Source organism: Electrophorus electricus, chromosome 2 (genome assembly GCF_041902795.1).
Source record: "Electrophorus electricus isolate QZ-2024a chromosome 2, ASM4190279v1, whole genome shotgun sequence".
Classification (NCBI taxonomy): Eukaryota; Metazoa; Chordata; class Actinopteri; order Gymnotiformes; family Gymnotidae; genus Electrophorus; species Electrophorus electricus.
The window spans coordinates 31,238,292-31,260,049 of NC_137498.1; the positions used below are offsets into that span (position 1 = coordinate 31,238,292).

General features: G+C 44.1%; 1 protein-coding gene and 2 long non-coding RNA genes across 6 annotated transcripts in view; 1 reads left to right on the top strand and 2 right to left on the bottom strand.

Moving 5' to 3' along the window:
• Positions 1–444, bottom strand: part of LOC113573564 (uncharacterized) — a 7,160-nt gene extending 6,716 nt beyond the window's left edge. For all 3 annotated transcript variants that reach the window (XR_014117516.1, XR_003410223.3, XR_014117515.1), the window contains exon 1: positions 141–444. This is a non-coding gene — a long non-coding RNA (uncharacterized LOC113573564). The remainder of the gene's footprint in view (positions 1–140) is intronic.
• Positions 1–5,577, top strand: part of LOC113573665 (uncharacterized) — a 22,155-nt gene extending 16,578 nt beyond the window's left edge. Inside the window, exon 5 of the long non-coding RNA XR_014117521.1 lies at positions 4,632–5,577. This is a non-coding gene — a long non-coding RNA (uncharacterized LOC113573665). The remainder of the gene's footprint in view (positions 1–4,631) is intronic.
• An 8,414-nt stretch (positions 5,578–13,991) lies between these two features.
• The window catches only part of baiap3 (BAI1 associated protein 3), a 30,572-nt gene continuing 22,805 nt past the window's right edge, over positions 13,992–21,758 (bottom strand). The window contains exons 21-34 of one of the 2 annotated variants that reach the window (XM_027003295.3): positions 21,570–21,721; positions 21,182–21,305; positions 20,664–20,807; positions 20,470–20,565; positions 19,814–20,029; positions 19,475–19,543; positions 19,295–19,374; positions 18,985–19,093; positions 18,199–18,270; positions 18,032–18,115; positions 17,562–17,682; positions 17,297–17,420; positions 16,067–16,272; positions 13,992–15,577 (exon numbers count right to left, since the gene is read on the bottom strand). In XM_027003295.3, the coding sequence (XP_026859096.2) occupies positions 15,474–15,577; positions 16,067–16,272; positions 17,297–17,420; positions 17,562–17,682; positions 18,032–18,115; positions 18,199–18,270; positions 18,985–19,093; positions 19,295–19,374; positions 19,475–19,543; positions 19,814–20,029; positions 20,470–20,565; positions 20,664–20,807; positions 21,182–21,305; positions 21,570–21,721 (1,701 nt within the window). In that variant the 3' untranslated portion in view covers positions 13,992–15,473. Of the gene's footprint in view, positions 15,578–16,012; positions 16,273–17,296; positions 17,421–17,561; positions 17,683–18,031; positions 18,116–18,198; positions 18,271–18,984; positions 19,094–19,294; positions 19,375–19,474; positions 19,544–19,813; positions 20,030–20,469; positions 20,566–20,663; positions 20,808–21,181; positions 21,306–21,569; positions 21,722–21,758 lie in introns of both variants that reach the window. The other variant, XM_027003369.3, reaches the window with a different exon arrangement.

Genomic DNA, 21,758 nt, shown 5'->3' on the forward strand with positions numbered 1-21,758 from the left:
CGGTGTTTTGTGTTCAATCATTGGTAATGGACTATAGTTATTTTGGTAGAAACAGCAGACGCTTTGCACAGCCTCCAGCCCCACCACCCCCCACCCTATACCCCAAACAAGCAGCATGTCCATGACACTGCTAGACTTACCTTCTTCCCTGCAGACTCCAGATCCTTTTATTCTGCTTCTAGCAAAGCGATCGTCTTCATCCCTTTGCTGGTTCTGTTATGGTAGGGAGCAGTGCTGTGGTCCTGGCACTGAGCCTGTGTGTATGCCTCTGCCTTTGGGTTGTTTGTGTTAGGCTGTGTGGTCAGACTAAGGAGGGAAGGAAGGAGGGAGGAAGGGAGGGCAAGGGGGGGGGTCCCCTCACGCAGGAGCTGTGTGACAGGGTCTATTGCAGGAGCCAGCATACACTCTTAATGGAGCAGAAATGTACCCCCGCTTCCACCTCCCACACTGCTCCTCAAGCCCCACTGCTTGTGAGATGGCCCGGGGCCGCTCGATCAGATAAGCACTAGAACTGATGGCCCATGTCCCGCCCTCCAACCCAACTCACACTGCAGGGTGAGTGCATAGCCACTCCCCACCCCCCACCCCAACCCACACATGCACGGATGAATTTTACAGAACCTCATACTTTATAGTCTATAGCAGTCCCTTAGATCTGTATGCTTCTCAGCCAATGTTTATTCGTTCAATTACATGTGTGTTAAATGTGTGGTAAATTATTGTTTTAACCTTGTTTTAATGTTTAAAGGTGGCTGATGAGCTACCTTTAAACTATTTACAAAAGCTTTTCAGAATAAGCTGTTTGTTACATTGCAACATCCATCAGATAAGACTGAGATAAGATGTCTATGACATGTAACCTACCTAACAACAAAAGCCTTTTCCATGCATGCATGTGTTTTTGGTGTCAGCTGAAGTACAAAGAAATGCAAAATGCTTGCCCAAGAATCCTCTGCTTTTACCCAAGCTTGGCCCCCTTCCATCTGGCTATGTATTCAAAGGTGTTGCCTTTTGGCACACTGTTACATACTTTTCTAGTATCACCTGTTACTGTCAGAATTAATCTAATTCCTCTTGAACAACATCCATCCTTTTTTTCTTCTTTGGGGTGTGAATGAACTACAACAGCCTACTTCAGCTATTTTGGACAAAAGCAAAGTGTTATACAGATATTACAACCCTCCAGTAGACTCAGGTCTTGAACCCAGGTCCAACACGTGGTAAACATGCTAGACCTGGATATGAGACCCAGGTATGGCTGTTGCCTTGAACCTTACATGGTATCAGAAGTGGAATGGTGCCACAGAAGCCTTTGGGAGCATGCTCATGGTTACGGAACCCAACCCCTGCTGTTAGGGGGACAGTATAAAGCCTAGTGTGTGAACACTGGTGAGGGACATGGGTTGGACTCTGGATGATGAAGGGTTGGAGTGCAGGTGTGTGCTTCCTGAAGGGGAAAGTAGTGTGGCGACTTAGACCATCACCCCTGGAAGGAAAGAGGGTGATGTGAAGGGGATCAGCATTTCAGGCAGGTGAAATGGTGCTCTGGCTGCTATGCCAAGGAGCTGGCTTTTTGGTCCACAGGTTAGGGCCCATGGTTATTGTGTCTGGGACCTGTTTACTGTCCCTTGATCTAAATGGTACTGCATGTATTCTTTAAACTCTCCTCATACTCAGAGAGTGAAGTGTATGTATTGCTTTTTCTTCATGGCGATTATCAGTGATGCCCTTGAGTTCACCTCCCCTCAAACCCACCTGTACACACATCTGCACACATACTCTGCTCTACCTAAACAAGGGCAGTTAAATAACTGACTTTTACCAGCCATTAGGGCACTACTAGAAAGCATGATACAACCATGCAGGCATGGAGGTTATCACATGTCGTGTGTACACATTGCACACTCAAAGACATTAGCTTTAACATGGTCCTGAGCAGACAGGACGAGTTCACTCATTCCCAACCTGGATTCATTTTGCTTCTTCTTTTGATGCCATGTCTGTCTTTCGATAGGCCTGCAGACACATAAGATAAAGCACCAAGTCTTACATTCTAGAGCACAATTTATCAGAAGCTCAGGAGAAACAACAATAGTATGCGGCAATTAAGATATTCTTTGGTGTAATAATGCATGAGAAACTATTTTGTAGCCTTCAATGACAGACGTAACAGAATATACCATGTACCTCTAGCTGCAGCTTCTTTTTCAACACTGTAAGATACCCTGCTTCTTCCAAACAGGAGAAAGTCTCTGAGGTTTGTTTCCTCTTTCATCATAAATTCACTGGTTTGCAATAACCCTGGCCCCAGTCTATCATCATATCTTCTTATGATGGCATCTTGGAAATGCTGGATTAGCAGGGGATGGTATTTTATGTAACTCTGCGCTGAACTTAAGCGGCATTCCTCAGTGGACCGTTAAGAGGGCAAAATTTAAAGGTATGTCAGTTGGTTTTGCAGGCTTAGAAAGATCATAGCAATCTGTCAGAGCAGCAAAAAAGAACAGAGTCAGAAGGTGGGCCATTTCAGGACTCATGATACTTAAACACAGCAAATCACTGTGTGGTATACTGGGGGGGAGGGGGGGGGGTTGTACAGTAGGACCCTTAATAGCAGACATCAGGGCTAGGAGCCAAGATAGCAGGCTTGATTACAGATTGTAAGCAACAATCAGATATAGGTCTGTTTATGTTAAAGAAGAACTTCATACATGAGTTGTTAATAGTAAATCTGCACATGGTTATGCCAACTGAACCTTCTTAGATGTTTGTTAGGCATGTCAGCATTTTAGGGTCATTTTAACATTACCCTTACTATCATGCACTTTAAATGATCTTATTTTCTACTATACTCAGCAGCCATGTCATAGTACTATTCCTATTATGCAATCCACTATATATCTGTTGTAATCAGCTAAAACATGTTTTTTTAAATATTTGCGAAAGAGAAATTAACTTTTGTGTAAATATTGTAACGTCAAAGCCACTAAGATATCATGAATCACACTGCCAGTTCCTACGTAAGATGCACACTTACAAGATAAGATGCTGAGGAGTTTAAAAAATACCCCACATATTTCAAGGTTACCCAAGAGTTGTGTGAGTATGGATAAAAGTGAGTGGGTAATGAAGATGAGGAGGAGAAAGAGAGGGAAAGAGAGAGAGACTACCACAAACAATGTATCAGTAGGGAACAGAGTGCACTGATCTCTCCTCTAAAGGATCTAGACCAAATTAATAAATAGTTGTGTCTTCCAGCATGGGTTCCTCCCACCCACTCGACCGCTTTGGTTCTGTTGCTGCCTAATAACACAGTACTGCATGAACCTATGTCATTGGAAAAGCAGAATTCCCAGCTCTCTAACCCTCTAATCCTCTAACCCTCCAACTCTCTGTCTTTGCACCTTATTTATCCTGAAGTGTAATGGGGCTTCCATCTTGCTGGAGTGCCTTCAAATGGTTAGAATCTGGAGCCTGCTTACATTCCCTTCCCTTATCAGGAACTTGACTGTCAACCATACCATCCACGGGGCTGAAGTATGTGCTAGTGCTGTGTTTCCAATCTGCTGGCTGCTAAGCCCTGTACTGTGAGGAAGGATCTGACTTCACACCACTGCTCATGTAATGTTTCCGATGTCTAGAGAGGAGTGCATAATACTGTGTCCTGTGCTCAGGCCCCAATATGGGTCTCTCCTGCTCTAAAAAGCCTTGCTAATCTCTATTTTTTCACTGCTAAATAGAGCCATCTGAGAGTACTCCCATGCCACTTACACAGGGATACACACACATTACACGTGCATGCATGCACAAACACAGATTTTTCAACAAGCACACATTCAATGTTCTTATTCAGTACTGCCACACTAGATAATGCCAGCTATTTACACGGCAGCAAAAACAAACTGCTGAGGTACTGACTTTTACATGCCCCACCACCCACACACACCCACATACATGAACACACACAGCAGAGTCAGAGTGGGCCATGTGCTATTTGCTCTGCTCAGGCGTGACCCCTCACATAGGTCCTCTCAGCATTATGCAGGGTTTTGTGCTCGAAACTCTACTGAGGTAGCCACCTGCTTTGGAATAACTGTTTACGTGCAAGCCACTGGAGCATGGAGAAGTTGCTGAACTTGGCATCAGAGCAAACGTGTGGTTTGGGGGGGTGGGGGTGGGTATTCTGCATAATATTAATGGGTGTTTATGAGAATATATTATTAATGGAGAAATAAGAGTGCTTTTTGTGAGAGAAAGAGTGAGAGGTGGACTGACCTCTAGACTTGATTTCATATCATTGAGGGAAGTGGGAGGGTGGTTTTATATCATGAGTTCATTGCTGCGGTGGGCCCATATGGAGAAGGCCTGTGATGAATCACTGAGGACTGTTAATACCACACACACTGCACAGTCTCCTCTGCCAAGAATGTGGGTCACAAGTGAAGCACTAGCCATGGGTACTCTATGACCTTACTGCCTGCCCACCTTACTGCAGTGCACCTTATTGCCAGACAAATTCTAGACAACACAAACTGCAGTAATATTCATTGCACCAACCTGCACACATGAAGCCTCACACGTTATGCAATTGTTTCTTTTGGGTTGTTTCTGTCCTGTCAAACATGTAACAGCTGCAGATCACTCCCTCCCACTGCGGTTGGGCCGCAGTTGCCGCCCAATGAGATCAGACTGGGCTTCTATCAGACAGCAGAGCTCATCACAGATTCGGCCATGTCGTTGGATAGCGCCGGTGTATGAAGAAGGGTCCGAGCCAACCCATCACCTCCACCCTCACTTCAGTGCCTCTGCAGGCATCGTAGCACACAGGAGCACACTATGAAAGTAGGCTGCCAGCAAGGCCATTCATAAAAAAAAAAAAAAACAGTTAGCATAATTTTAACAGCATATCTGGTCATAATAATAATAATAATAAATAAATAAATAAATAATAATTAAGCCATAGAATCTTTGCATCATTGTTATCTGAACTGTATTAAAACAATATTTCTTTCCAGTAGAAAAATCTGACTGCAGCACATGCTGTGGTACTGAGATCATTGTCGTAATATACTGGCACTGTGCCCTAATTTACAATAATGTTGACACATTAAAGGTTTTTTTTGGCATTCCAAAGCTCTCATAAGCCTATTGAAACGATTTATTTTCCTTCATTAGTGGGAATGAGTTCAAAAGGTTTTGTCTCTGCATTCTATGTTGTTACTTCTGAAAGCAAGCCAGAAGACAATGAAATCGTTGCATTAAATATTTTTCCTTGCCAAGTGATTCATAAGATTTTAGCAGTAGGTGCGTAAGTGTTAGGCCCTGGAAATTATCCAATGTAGCAAATATTTGCGCATTATTACATACAATCAGAACAAAATCGATTCAGTCTTTCTTTGTATGCTTGGTGGGCGTGCGTGTTATGAGATTTTTACTTAACCTCATAAACTGTAAACGAGTTAGTGGTATTTTCAGTGAAGAATGACAGTTAGACGGGTGATGACATGTCTGTGCACACCTGTGCAGTAAAGCGTTTGCTTCTAAGAACTCCGCTGCCACTGAAAATGCCTGCATGACCAGAACTCACATAGCTCACCCCCGATTGCTGGTTAATTTGTTTTGGCATTGATAAGTTATCAATTAATCATCTTGTCACACAGTTCTGCACCAACTTTAGTAATTTTCATTTGTATATTTATCCTATGACAAATGATGCAGGAAAAAGGTGTGTTGTGAAGACATACTACATGTACCTGTAGTTACCTTTATGTTATACTACATGTAATGTTCCTGTAGTTACCTGTATATTATGCTATATGTAATGTACCTGTTGTAATCTGTATGTTACACTAGTTACTTGTATAATACATGCAATGCAATTGCAGTTATCTCTATGTAATTTTACATGTAATGTACCTGCAATTATATCTCTGGTCTACTAAAGAAGTAAATATGGAGAGACATATGGTGATTCTACATGTGTAAACGAAAAATGAGAAACACAGAGAGAAAGAGAGTGTGTTACCCAGCCCTTATGTGGGTGTGGATGTGTGTGTGTGTGTTAGGGATAGAGTGTGTCACCCAGTTGGTGTGTGTGTGAGAGAGTCACTCAACTGAGATGTGTGTGTGTGTGTGTGTGTGTGAGAGAGAGAGAGAGAGAGAGAGAGAGAGAGAGAGAGAGAGAGAGAGAGAGAGAGAGAGAGAGAGAAAGAAAGAGAGAGAGAGCATGTCACCCAGCCAGTGTGTGTGTGTGTGTGTGTGTGTGTGTGTGTGTGTGTGTGTGTGTGTGTGTGTGTGTGTGTGTGTTTCTGTGAGAATGCAAGGGAGAAGCCTCTGAAAAGCTGTGAGTGACTCTGCTTGGTGCTTGGTAGGGTAAGCACACAGAGTGGAGCAGCTGGGGCCTGTTAGCAGGTGTATGGGTGGACTGTTCTCTCTCACTTTGTTCTGTCTTCTGCAGTGAGCACTTACCAAACAAACAGCTAACACACACACACACACACACACACACACACACAAGCACACGTGCGCACACACATACACCCACACACATGCATACCCACACATGTATGCATTCACACATGCATGTGTGCACGCACACACACACACACACACACCCATACACACCCATGTATATATGCACACACATAGAAGCACAAACACACACCACATACATACACACAAATGTGCAAGCACATGTACTCATCTCAGTGGCTGTAAGATAATGTAAATACCCTTTATCAAGGTGGTTAGCAGGAGACAGAAAGCAGCATATTGTGTATGTTTGACCACTCTGGTAAACATGAAGGAGAACACAGGCCAGTACACCGAGGCTCAACAATGTTTTAATGACAGCTGATATCAGCTCCTACTAATGGAAAATGTCCCAGTCATGCTGCAATGCAATTTCTGCTCCAGATTTTTTTAAATGACAGATGGCAGCATGTAAACAGATCTATTAAATATGGTGGTGTGAAAACCCTCCCCTGCATATGGGCAGTTGTCAGCGAGAGTGCATTACAACTGCGTAACATGATCCTGTTAAGCATAAGATGACGGTACACGCTGCAGGGCTGAACAACTCAGTTGAAGGAGTTTTCATTTGCCCTTCTTTTCAGTTGATGGCGATATGCTTTTTACTGAATAGTATTATACCAGACAGCACCCAGATGAAAGGTGTGGGAGCTAGGCAAGATTGCATTTTCTGAGCTCAAGTATGTTATATATGAAAATACAAAAGAAAAAAAGAACTGTTTCATTACACTTTGGTTATTCTGCTTCAATGATAAAAGCACTATGGTATAGCATACATGAAGTGTAGTTTATAGAAATGTGAATTCAAAGATGGGCAAGATCTCCATTTTCTGTGTGTTTTGGCTGTTGGAGAGGCAAAGTATCTGTGTGTCTTTGTTGAGAGATTGTGTTTCTACGAGTTTTGCGATAATGCTAAGATAACATTTGGACAGCTGCTTTGCACTCATAAAAAAGCTTTTCACCTGCTGCACCACTGCCTGCTGTTGACCAGAGGGAGGAGGCGGATCTGAGGGAGAGGGGGCGGGTCAGAGGCAGAGGGGGCAGGCGTCCCCTCTGGTCAGTGGTGGCAAAAGCAGATGCCATGGGCCCTGAGAGAGTGCCTGACATATGACATATGACCCCTCCCTCTCCCCATGTACTATACCCACAGGCCTGCATGGCCAGTGAACTTTTAGGAACTCAGGGGTTCTCACACTCACAGCATCAGACTCCCACCAGCCCACCACCACCCTCCACCCTCTCACCCGTCCTAGGGCATTCCCACAGATTCCCATAGTGGTCTTCCCAGAAGTCACAAGGTTCAGGGGAAGAGAAGAAAGATGGCCTTCTGAGGCTCTGCGCCACAGCAAGGGACTCATACAGTGCATGGATTGTGGCATTTGTAATGAAGTTTGGGAGGTGTGGGGGGGGGTTCTTCATTCTCAGAGTTGACATTTAAGACCTCCGTGAGAGGAACCCTCCACCACTGTCTCTTCCTCACTGTCTATTCATTTATACCTGGCTATCAATTACACCCACTATTTCTGACTCTTACAGTATAATTTACCTTTGAAGTTTAGAAATTCATGTGATATAAATGTTAAGTTTATGTGTGTCTATTCAGTAACTATCATCAAGAGCTTATTTGTCTCTTTCATTCAAGCATGTGGAAGGGAGTGATGGCTAACATCTTCAGATAAGAAGGGATCCACAATCTTCTCCAGGTCACTTGCTCTGGAGGCTATGCCCCTACTGCCCCTGCTGCCATCTACTGCCCCTGATGCCCTGACTTCCCCTTGGCTGGTTGCTAGCTTGCCTGGATGACTTGCTAGGGTTGACCTGCCACACAAAACCCAACAAAGGCGCCTAGACTCACTATTTAAATGCTTACACCAGTCAAACCAGGCATATACTTTATCCATGCTGTTGAGAAGGCCACTGTCCTGCAGCGAGCGCTGTGTAGAACGTGCACAGGGTCTCAGCACGGCAGCTTGGAAACGCTGGCAGCTTCCCCTGGATCCACCGTATTCACTAAACGTTGGCGAGGGGTGTACTGGGAACTCTCTTCTTACACTGAGGAGCCAAAAGATGTCTGCTGACCTCACTGTGAACCAGGAGGCTGCTGCCATGGCAATCGGTGCCATTCTTCTCCTTTTCACGGTTGGTGGTCATGGAAACCGGTAGCTTTCTGCACCCCCAAGACTTCAAAGGGAAGAGGCAGTGGACACTCAGGGGGCCATGGCAACTGACCACTTGACCCACAGATGCCCTGCCTGTGGTGGTTGAGGAAATAAAGAAAAGGTTACAGCATCATGGTGTCAGAAGAAGGGGTGGGACTGTATACAAGGTATTAGTGCTTCATAGAACAGGCAATAGACGGGGGGTCATTTAGTGGTGGTCTTATACATTCAATTAAAACTGGATCACTTTTAAGGATTTTCTGACCCACTAGCTTACTTCCTGGATCTTAGATTTGAAGAGTTACTGAGGCATTCTATTTAATAAGGAGGCAAATGGGAACAATTGATAAGAAGTTTGATATACATTTTGTTTTTAAACTCCAGGCTCCAAAAAAAGGTTTTAATGAAAAAAAAAAAAAAAAACAGCTGTGGAGGTACCATTCCAGGATTTGAGTTTATTGGTTTGCATGAGTGTTGGATTTACAGGCATTGGATTAGATTTGCTTTTGAGGCCAAGTGATCTAGATAAGATCCTGATCTGATACTTTGTTGCAGATTTTGATACTTGTCAGCCTGTACCAATGATAGCGAGCACTCACAGAGGTGTACTCTCAAGTTTGACAACAACCCCCCTACCACACACACACACATACACATCTGGTGTGATCTCAGTCTGGTGAAAGGGTCAAACCCTCTGAAGTGGAACTTTCCGGTCCAGCGGTGATGTTTGCTGATCCTAAATGTGGGTGAGCATGCGTGTTTGTGTCAAGAGGGAGGCCAAGCGGGGGGGTCAAGCCACACAGGGCCTTATCTCGCCTGTATCCATGTCACCTTACAGGCACCCTCAGTCAGGATCTGGGTGACAAAGAAGGTAGCCCACCTACTCTGAGGCAGTTCATGGGGCCAGCCAATCAAGCAATCCCATGGGCCCACATGTTCTGAGCCACTGAGGCCTGCTACCAGCAAGCATGAGGACAAGGGAAGAGGTCAAGGGAAGCTCATGTGATGCTTCACATGTGTTTACAAAAGGAAACTGACCTATAAACTTTGTAAGCTCAGCAGAAACAAAACTCGGATGTTCACTCATGTGTAGCCAATTCAGTATAGCTCTAAAAAAGGAGGATGAAACAGAAACAATGTGTCTGCTGTATTCCAAAGGTTGTACATCCCCCCTCCCCCCATCTCTGCAATGACTGGAGCGCCGTCAGCTGACCTGTGTCATTATGATGATGAATTGAGTCAAGTATACCAGGTGGCACTGTTAATGGCACACTGGCTTTTTATGTTTCATCACTCAACTGTAGAGATGGCATTTAATGCTGGCTTCCATTGCACCATTGCACCATCTGAATACTACAGTTTAAATTTAGATACAATAATGAGCTTCATTCCTCCCCTCAGAGTGGGTCTCTCTCTCTCTCTCTCTCTCTCTCTCTCTCTCCCCCCCCCCATATACACATATGAAGTGGCTGAATCTGCACTTTCTGGGAGCCAGCCCTGGAGGGAGGAGCTACTGAGCTGTTTAGGCTCTTGTCCCATTAGCCACACCCAGATGCGTTCCTTGGGGCAAACAGTCCAATATAATTTCTCTTCTCTTTGACAGCACCCACAAAGAAGTCACTGTAATGGCCCTCCCTCGTCCGGAGTTCTCTTGCCTCACTCTCTACCATGCCTAATTACCCCAACGCCACAGCCAGTCCCCTTTCAACAGGTGTCTGCATCTGCACTCTTATCTCCAGGAGACTAATTATGTGCTGTCGGCCCATAGCAAAGACCTTCACTCCATTTCTTTTGAGTTGCTTCTGGTGAAGTAAGTTTATGTTTTCTTGTGTTTGATAGCACACTTCTACCCACCAACAACTCCCAATTTCGATTTCTCATTACCACCAGCAGTCGTGTTTAGTTTTGAAACGTAATGAGGTTTTGTGAAAAGCTGTATTTCCCCCTTCTTAATGGCTTTCTCTCTCTTTCTCTCTTTATCTCTCTCTTTCTCTCTCTCTGTGCCTTTGATGGCATGTTGCTTTGAGCTCCACTCTCCTCTGAGTCTGGAAATACCCCAAGCAAGAAGTGCCCTGCTTCCACTGGACATGTTCTGACACGACTCAAGCGATATGAGCTCCTCACTTAATGACAGCCTGGCACGCATAAATATCTTTCCATGATTGCATCTGATGTGATATTGAGGCTTTAATTGTGTGCTCATGGCCTGAATGAGTAAGAAAGAGCCAATGTGGGGCGTTGTTGGCATGACCATTTGGGCGGAGCTGGGCTCTGGAGCGGAAAGCCTCTTTATCGTTAAGTAGCTTGTAGCTGAATTAGTGTGGCATGAGAGCTGATAAGGGTGGTGAAGGATCAGAGCAGATCAGAGCTAATAAACACATCTGCCAGTGAGAGCAGCAAAGAGCCAGCCTTCCCAGAGCAGGCACCCAGGCAGAGCTTCTCCTGCACTCTCTCAGATGCACGGTTCTAGTCCTCATCAAGCTCATGCTTCCCATTTAGCTTTCCCAATGCACTTATTGGAAGTGAATCTTCAAAGTACAAATCATGTTTTCAGCACTGGAGGAGTTAAAGAGAAATCTGAGATGTTTAACTTTTTGTTAAAGGAGTAAAATATCTCCTGAATAACAACATGGTGTTAATCTTAAAAGATAATGGTTCTTATGGGATGTCCAGAAAAACTAAATGACTGGTAGGGTAAATACATTAATCTCAGAGACAGGAGACATACCATGATATCAAACCATGTAATTCTCTCTCCCACTCTCTCTTACTCCTCATTCTTTCTTTGCACTCTGGTATTCATTAGTTTTACATATCGAATTTAGGGCGCTGAAGAAACAAGGAGCCTAAGCTCTGACCATTGTTTTTTTTCCACACATGCAACCCTGGGGGGTCTTCCACCATTTCCCTCTTCTTAAAAAGACAGCACTGCCATGCCAGTGTTCCCTCCCCCTCCACTGGGGTCTTCGGGTTCCACCTGCCTCTTATTTGGCCCAGCAGGCCGGGGTTTGCTCCTCCCCCGGCCTGGCTGCACACCACATGTGGCAAGTAGTCCAACACTGCATGCATGCTATGATCCTGCGTGGAAATGCGCCACCCAAAGAAAAATGACTACAAGTGCCAAAAATAAAAAAGATAGAAAAAGTATTTTGTTAATACTATGAGATTCTAAAAGAGAACATGAAACAGCTTCCAGACCTGAGATGTGGCCTGGTCGTCTCTGTCCCACCCACCTATTGTCCCAAGTGACTGAAAGGGTAGAGAACAGTGTTGTGTTGGGGAAGGCCCACACACAACGTGTAATGACCAACAGGGCTTTACCACCAGCAGGCGCTCCTTAGAGCTAAACAGTCCATGGCTGACTTTACGAGTTCCTGCCAGCCAGTGCAGGAAACCCCTGGAGCTGAGCCCAAATGTGCCTGGGGCCTCACGCGAGTCTGAGCAGCCCTCAGCTCACGACGTAACCAGAGAAGATTAGCACCAGAACACACCTCAGTGCAACCTGCTGAGGGGTAATGGAGTCTAAAAGTAACTGGGCCGGTGACAGGAGTTTTGTTTAAGCTTTATACTTAAGAACAGCAGATGTGAAATTAAATAAGTAGGTTAAGAGAGTCAGTTTAAATTTTAGGGAATGTATGTCTCTACTTGAATGAAGGCTATTGGAATTATAGTCCTTGTTACACAGTTAAACAGAGTCCTCCTATTGTAATTTTATTGGACAAGCTGTGGTTCAGTGATGTCTTTATCAGCTATGTATTGTTCTATCATTAATTCATGCACAAGAGAGGTAACATAATGTATATAGACAAACGTCTTGTTGCTGTTACCTCATGATGAACCAAACAGTGGGTGTGTCAACATCAATCATTCTTAAGTGACGGAAAGAGAACACTGTGAAACAGGGAATGCTCATGATCCAAATCAGACCAGCTCCTCTGTGATCCACAGATGGGCGTTGATTGCTTACAGTGGAACTGGATCACTGTAGTCTTTATTGGGGCTTTGTCGGCTTTGTCGGCAGCAGCATGAATTCTAAAGTGTAGAAAAGCATAAAACTGCTAAGTCATAGTTCTGTACTAAACATATTACAACTCACTGGATCACACTTCAGCTTGCGCAGTAACAATGACCCCAAACTGCCAAAGTGACTATGGAGTTTTTGGGGGGCCAAAAGTGGAACATCATTGGCTGGGCAATTCCCACTGTCCAATGGGAGGCAAGAAGAAAAAATAATCAGATGAGCCTTCAGTGGAAAAACATAAGCAACACCAAACACCTGTATTCAGACTGGAGTTTAACTTCAGGGCCTAATTACAGGCTATGTGTGATAAGCAAGTTCATCTCTTTACTATTGTGACGTGTAGAACTTCCATGTCAGTGGTCGAATGGAAGATAATAACTGGGTGTCTATGCTCTGGTTTAATGTGTATTCATAATTATGATGTTACTGTGCTGTTCTCTCAGACTGTTCCACCTCCTCCGGTAGGCTAATTGCACTGTTGCTCTGGGTTACAGTGGTTTGATGGGAACTAGTAAAGTCAACTGTAAAAAACAGTAAATGATAGCTAAACACAGGTTACAAATCCTAAAAAGCCGGCAATCTTGTACTGCTGCAGTCTATTAATAAATCAGTTTAATCGGTAACAATGCTACCTAGTTTCCAGTTAAAGAATTGATGGCAGAAATCTTTAGACTATGGGGACACCTAGTGGTGAGTCTTAGCTTTAGCATTCACTGCTCTCCACCTTTTTCACCCTGACCACACCCATTGTGCAGGCATGATCACAGTTACATAAGTAGCTGATTTCGTTTTGCCATTATTGCATAATTTTATGACAATCATGCCTAAAATATATCAATATATAAAATCTGCAGTGACGTCCAAAGTTTCGAATCAAATATGTTAATCTAATATTAAGGCGAGTCATAATAGATTGTTTTCAACCCTGTTACATGAGCTTTGTAGGTTTTTGACTGTAAAAAAGGATGGGTGTCCATGCTGATGTAGTGGTCTGAGAAGGGCATGGCTTCTTTGGTGTTGTTTGGGTCCATAATAAAGGCAGCATGTGATATTGAGAGCCTGCAGTAGTAATACGCTTGAGGAGGCCTCAGATAGTATAATCTGGTCTGCTGTCAGCTCTCCTGAAGACTCCATTTCCCAGGTTCTGGCCTGAGGCCAGGGCAGTGTGGGCAGCTGGTCTGGCCAAGGCAGGTGTCCATCTCTACCTGAGCCCTCACTGAGCACTGACAAATGAATCCTTCACTCGTGACAGATTGCTCTTGATAAAAGTCTTGTTGTTGCTGTTTCTTTATTGAGTTCACTGCACACGCACACACACGCACATGCCCACATACAATACACCATTAGTCGCATGGGATATGGAGAGGTGCCAATAGTTTCACACAGCGTTAAAAGTTTTCAACAGTATCGCTGGTATGTGTGGTTTAATGGGGGCTGGGTGTACTCTTGGATGACAGCAAGGGTGTTTTTGCCTCAAGAGTATGTGTGTCTAAGTGTGTGTCAAAAGAAAAGAGGTGTTGAAGAATAAAGCAGAGAAGGAAGGGTCTGCTGGAAATCAGGCCCGAGTTTGGGATTGGGGGTCAGTTTTGTACTGTTTTAATGTCAAGCATAGTTTTAATGTACATTACAACAGCACAAAACTTAACAAATAGTGACAAAAAACTAGTATGACAAAAGAAGGTATTGTACCTTGATTAATCCCTCATAAATAAAAGAACAAATAGAAATATGAGAGAAATAAGATTACTGAAGAGGTAGTGTTGTAAAGACCAAGTGTTGGGAAATAATTCAGAAACAAATGAGACTTCTGAAGGTAAAACAACTTTTAGAGCAAGGAATTAATCAGAAAGGACCTTAGTTCACCCAGCTCTTGATGCTCTCTTCATAAAAGTATTGAAAATCAGTGGCTGCATTTCAGAAAGAAAAAAAAAACAACTTTGCACTTTAAAAATCTGTAGAGTAATTTTTAAAACCTTGGCCAACGGCCTTCTCCATGCTTTCTGCAAGGGTTGGATTGCCAATCATAAAACTGGTAGAATATAGAAATGGAGAGATGTCTAAACATAAAACCCAATCAATTAAATCACCACTTAGCATGAACAAACAATCTTTACAAAAGACAAAATCTCACCAAAATGCTACAGTAAAATTCTTAACACAGCATAGTGTTATTCAAGAACAAATGCTTAGCTAACATTCACAGTTTTGGACAGTAATTTGCGCATGAAGAGCAGTTTATCCAATATCATAACAAAGGTGAATATGATTGTTTTTTTTGATTTAAGAAGCTGTCATCTTACAAGTTACATCTTACAAGTTTATCTTTGCTACAATGATAATACAGCTGTAGATAAACTTTGTGAAATTTGGCTTTTTAGAGTGCTTTTCAAGCGTTTGCATTTTGCAGAAAGAAAACGTACCTGGTCTCATCCTCACATTAAACATGTCTTAGATTTCAAGTCACAGGAAATCATGCTTCAGATAACATTTTTAAATCTAACGACATAGAGCCAACTAAACATATTTCAAAATATACTATTGTTAAAGTTATTTAATTTTCACAATTCCTGTGAGTCAAAAAACATTAAACCACAGCACAATAAGTGCTGAACAGTGACAAAATACTGATCTTTAAACAACAGTCTTCTTTTTTCTAGACAACAATTAAAAATGCACATTTAAAAGAGTTTCATTTTAAATAGCAAACATAGAACAGGTAGAAAAGCACATAGTTGGGAATAATATGTACCACTGGCAAGAAATCACTCTTCCTCCATCGACTTCTCAATCTCCTTCAGTCTCCGCACAAACTCCTGAGCCTCCCTGTCTCCTGTTCTCGCCTCCAGCATCCGCATGATTGGCTTCTCTGGTTGAAGAGAACAGACTGAGTCAGGAAGGAGTCCAGTGGGACAAGCAAAAATAACTTCTTAATAGAAAGCCTATTAGTTGAGAATCACAAAAGTAATTGGAAATCCATTCAACAAACAGGAGATGTCTGCCAGCATACAACAGGCACTGGGGATGCATCAGGGTTTAAGAGTCACACATGTGATCTGCCTTCACTTTAATATATCACAGTAACTTGATATCTGTGCTCCAATATGCTGAAATAGATGCATTGTGACATTACATGTAAAGAGCAGGCATAGATTTTCAATCTTATACATACAGCCTTTTGCAAAACTACTTATAATCATCTCTTCAAAATAGCAATGAGATGTTTTTACATTTGGACATAGACAATCCCTCAAAATAGAACTCTGTCAGGGAAAGGACACTCCACCAAAAGCTATTAGCTAACCCCATCTTAACAGTCGCCTTGTTGATCATCCTCGGTGAGGGCCAGGGGGCGTACCGCTGGGTTTCTGGCGGGACAGGTGCAGGATGAACGGCTGTAGGTTCTTCCCGGCAGGGGTAGCATTGGGTCTGCCTGGCCAGCAGAAGTCACTCAAGGGAGACACCGCCTCCCCAGCAAAATCATTGGTGGACAGCCAATCATAATCCATCACGGTGAAGGTAAGGCATGCGCACCTGTGTCTGTACTGCTCAGGGCTGACGTGACTGTGGAGAGACCATCAGAGCCAGAGGAAGCTCCTGCTGTAGCGCTCACAAGCTTAGCATGTGCTATACACACAACATGTAAGGCTAGTGACAACAGTAAAAACAGCAGGAATCACAGTTTCAAAAAGAAACCTCAAACTACATCAACATGCTCAGAACTAGCTCTGCATTTAATACTGGAAAGCACAGTGAACATATATTTTACACCTTTTAGTAGATGCGATTTCATAGCTTCATTATTGATGAATTTACACACAAACTTATACTCCACTCAACTCAAAGTGGATTATTATTACAATTATTTCAAAAAGTATGTAAACACTTATCTTATTTCGTTAATCAGTTTAAGGTTTTAGTAAAAGCAAGCAACAGGCACATCTAGTTTTCTGGCTTCCTTTGCCTGACTCTGAACAACTTTATTGAATTTTTGCCATTTTATTAAATGTGTGTGTCTGGCTGTGTAACATGTCAGGAAGAGCAAGAGCAAGTGATGAAACCAGGCAAATGAGGGACACTATCTTGAGGGAAATTAGTAACAGAGGGGGGACCAGCAAATTAGCTGGCATTTTAGCTGCAGCTGAGATCACTTCTGCACAGGTCTGGCCTTTATGGTAGGTGCTTTATGGAGACAAACCTGACTATTTCTCTAATATGTACACTCAAAGAGGTATTTGAATAATTTCAATAATACCTGTATAGCGCTATAGTCATATTATTGCCACATATTAATTTTAGTCAATAAATAGGTTACTATTGTTTATATAAGGGTAATTGTTATTAATTTACGTTTGTTTCTACAGAATCAAACCGTTCACCTAACAGCTGCACAAATTCCTGATGCAGTTTTTAAGCAACTGCTTCACCCCTCCCCAAGATGACCCACCAAAACTTGGCTTCTCAGTCAGCTTTCTGACTGTTACTGCTTCCCGATTACTGGATTACTTAAGGTCTCTTCAGACTTGTTTCATCGTTCGGTCTTGCACTACCAAGTGTAATGTATTTCTAACCCACTGTTCCTACTCACAAGTAGAAGACCTCATCAAAAACCGGGTGTAGGGTCTTCAGCTTTACTTGAGTGCGCTGGCTTCTGGAGTTAGGGAAGAGGTGGTGAGGGCAGAGCTCTATTATGACAAAGGGGTCGCTCAGCCCTAAAGGAGAGAAGATAAGGAAGACACTTCTCAGGATGGCCCAGGTACAAACACACATTCTGTCCAAATCTGGAATAAACTGGAAGTGCAGGTGGAAGAGGACAGGACAGGGCATGGAGTCCGATTCAAGCTTGGACTTACCATTTGCATCCAAGGCAATTAGGTCAGCAGCGTGCAGTATCTCCACAGTGAGTCTCTGCTCGGGGGCATCGTAGTAACATTTCACACTAATACGGCCAAAGCGACTGTGCTTCAGAATTCTCTGAAATGCAGATACGTTATTTCAATCTGATTGAAATCATTTCTTCTGTAGACCTCCATGCCTGTGGCAACACATCATTTAGATTAGTTGGCTTGTGATAAAAGTTAAAAGATTACCTTGCAGAAGTTATTTTTTCTTTTATAAATTGCCTCTTCTGGTAAACAAGCAACTGAGACTGCACCCAAGTGACAAGTTTGGTGCAAAGCACCTCTAGTTCGAGCGGAAGTGAGTGGTGTAAACTTTTAATCATCAGTGGAAGGATGGGAGCTCTCTGTGATGTCTCAGCTCCCAATCAACACCCCCTCTCTCTGCAGGAGAGCAGTCAGAGCCCAGCAGGGCTACTGCCTACCTGCTGGGAGATCTTCTCTAGGAAGTACTGCTCGATCAGCTCGAAGGAGGAGCACTTGTTCAGTCTCAGCTCCTCTTCCAGGACCTGTAACAGCAGACAGGCTCAGTGTCCAGGCAGGTCACCAGCGGCAAGGTTCACTGTAGTGGAAAGTATTGGATCAATGTTACCTTGTAGTCTCCACTCTTCAGATCCTCCAGGAGCAGCCCTTCACCATTAGCATGGAAGAACCGCACCAGTTTCTGAGGGAAAAGGGTTGTCATTAAGCTCCTAGTGTTCTTCTCGGTATCTGGGCTGGTGTGTCACCAAGGCGCCCCACAACTTCATCCTAGCCACCACTAAACTCTCACTCACTCACACTCTCAATTTCACTCTCACTCTTGCTCTCTCATCAGAAGCCATTTGGTCAATGTGCCCTTGCTTTGCCAACAGACCAACTATACGCATCCCACACAACCCAGCAACGCATGCCTTTTCAGGCAGAGCCATCCTGCATTCTTGCCAGTTCCTGTCCCTTGGACTAATGATGCTCACACATTGTCATTCTTGTGGGGACTCCCCTTAGTACATGGATGAATGACTGCCAGGAAGAATTGTGAATATCTGATGGACTCCTATGATGCCAGGATGCAGAGTGGAAAGTGTGACTATTAAAGGGATACCTCAGCCAAAATAGTGCTACTGTCTAAACATAAATAGACACTACCAGGGAATGAAACCCAGCAATTAGTGTAGTAATTAGTTTGGGCTTTTGTATGAGGTGAGCAGCTTCTTTTTTTTTTTTTTTTTTTTTGCAGTCAATACAAGTTTACAAGCCACAGGAGCTGTTACATCTTTGGAATCTCACCTTACATGTGGAGTCCTACTGAAAAGTCTTGTGCACACCTAACTATGCAAGCACAGTCATGAGATATCACTTGCACATGACGACCTATGTTCTAATGCTCTTCACTAACCTCTATGGTGTACTGGAAACGTGTGTAGAACTCCACTTGGACACCTCTGTTTTCTGCCACAGAGTCCAGAATCATTCTGAGTAGCAGTTCCCAGAGACTCTGCAGAACCCTGCAAGAGCACCAGATTTAAGCACATAGCAAATTCATTCAGTAACTACACCTGCAAACCAGTAATCATCCACACTTTGCTGTATCACCTTTACACACAAAGGGCACTCAGCAAAACTACTCCTCACTCCTATCCTTACAATTACTACTAGCTGGCATATAATTACAAGCCATTTCCTTTAGGTGCAACATTTGGAATTACCTTGACAAGTTCTCCTTCACCAGTGACTCACTGAGAATGACCAAGGTGGTTTCTAGGTATTTCATCAGCGGAGACACTGCCTGGAACAGATTACAACACAGGTAAGTTACTGATGTTCCCGTAACAGACTCACAGTCGCACATATCAAGAGGCAGTCATGGAAACCCCCCTGGCACTCACATCGTCGTTGTTTATTGTGTCTGGAGAGAGGCCGATGTGCTGAATGCATCTCCGGAGCTCAGGAAGCATCTGCACAGAGCCACCCAAACAGACAATGCTGTCAGTGACAACAAGCATCTGCAGGGTATGCAAGAGTTCAGCAAGGCATGAAAGCTAGTGCTCTTTATTAGAAGTGCCCTGTAATGACTCATCACAATGGCCCTCTTAAGAAGCACAGTCTAGTGCCGCAATTACTCTCCATGGCTAATGATTGATTCATTATCCTTCACTTTGAAGGTATGGATGAATGAAGGCTGTTAGTGCTTCTTTGTAATCTCAGTTATGGTGCTTGCCAAGTACCTTATCAGTGAGGTGCGTGATGAGGCGCTTGACCTCCCTCTGAAGGTCCAGGTCGGCGTTGTAGAGCTGACCATTCAGGGCCTTGTTCACCTGCTCCTTGCCCTCGGCTCCACACGACTCCTCCATGGCCTGCTCCACGCTCTGCCAGCCCAGCTCCCGAGGCAGGCCAGCCAGGTACAAGCGCACGTGCTCGGCATCGTTCAGCGCCACACACAGCTGCACAGATGCAGGCAGTGGGATAAAGGGAGGGGGTGATAGAGGTAATGAGAACGACAGGGAGAGAAAATGTGGGAGGCCTGAAAGGGGAAGGAGGAAAGGTCAAGGCACTGGACATAAATTGCAGCAAGCAGAAGCTTCTTGTCAGGGACAAAGCACTGACGTTAACCCACATGCTCCTGCTGACTCCTGCTGGGCAGTACCAATAACTCAGCACTGAAAGGAACAACGAGCCTTCACATCCAGCTACCCATGGGCTGTACCATTAACACAGCACTGAAGGGAGCAGCAAACCATCCCCACCTGCTACCCATGGGTCGTACCATTAACCCAGCGCTGATGGGAACAGCGAACCCTCCCCTCCCCACTCCCCATGGGTCATGCCATTAACCCAGCACTGATGGAAAGAGTGAACCCTCCTTGCTCCCCATGGGTCGTACCTGCACAGTGAAGCTCCGGTGGTCTCCACCCAGCTGGCTCCTCTCAACCTTACGTTTCAGGAGCTCAGAGTAGGACACAGCCTCGCTGCAGAAGTTCTGCACCAAACCAAATAGTGCAGGCTTCAAAACCATGTAGGGATGTTCCCTCTGCTGAATCGCAGCAACCTTTGTGTGTATTGTGTATGAGCTCTCACATCCGTCAGACGAGTGATGAAGATGAACGCGCCTGCTGAGTCAGGCCATGACAGCTGCATCCAGAACTCTCGCACCTGGCTGAAGCATGTGCTGAGGTCCACTGCTGAGGAGCTGTGTTTTGCCTGCTTGTGGACTGGCTCCAACTGTTTCATTCTCACACAATCACACACACACACACACACACACACAAAACACAAACACAGCCACTCTTATAGCTACTCTCTTCCTTTCTCTCTCTCTCACTCACTTACACACATGTACACACATTGGAACTATACCGACACACACATAAATGTGTAAATGAATACAGAGGGAACCCTGCTGGTAAATTTGAATGTGAGATATTTATGTCCTAGCGGGAAGAAAACTATTAATTTTTCACACCAGAGGAAGTAGAAATCAGAGAGACCACAGTTTCCTAGGTCATTATGTAAATGTGGACCGTCTTTCTTCATCTTAGGGCTGGTTGCACAATCAAGCCAAGGACTTTGTTTTTCACGGTCTGACCCCAACATGCCTGGTCCATTTCCACTGCCTTGCAGATTCTTTCCACTGATTTCTCATGAACGATCTGGAGCCATTTATGGATGGAGGTTTTGAACCAGTTGTGAAATCCAGTCAGCGCCAACATCTTAGTATCCCTAAAAACAATTTTTAAGAAAAGCCATGCATAATCAAAACAGATAACTGTCTCTCAAACATTTATTTATAAATAGCACTTCAAAATCATGACAGAACATTCAGAGTTGCTGAGCTGAAGATAGCAATGTTAACTATTTTTAATAACCTATCAGCCACATATGGCCATCCTCCTGCTGTACGGGTCATGCTCTTTTATATGGCCCCACTGAAACTCTGAGTGATCTGATCCTCACAGATGGAAGATGTGTGATGCTGTGACTCACTTGAGAGGCAGGAACTCCCTGAAGCGTTTGAGGGTCTTCAGAGACATGAAGAGCTCGAACAGGGTCTCCCCCATGGTCTGGGAGAGCCGAGAGCTCTCCTGCTCTAGAGTCCCGCAAACCCGCTCCATGGCAACATTCACGTCATCGGCCACCTGGACACATGGCACGATCTCACTCTTAGCACCACGC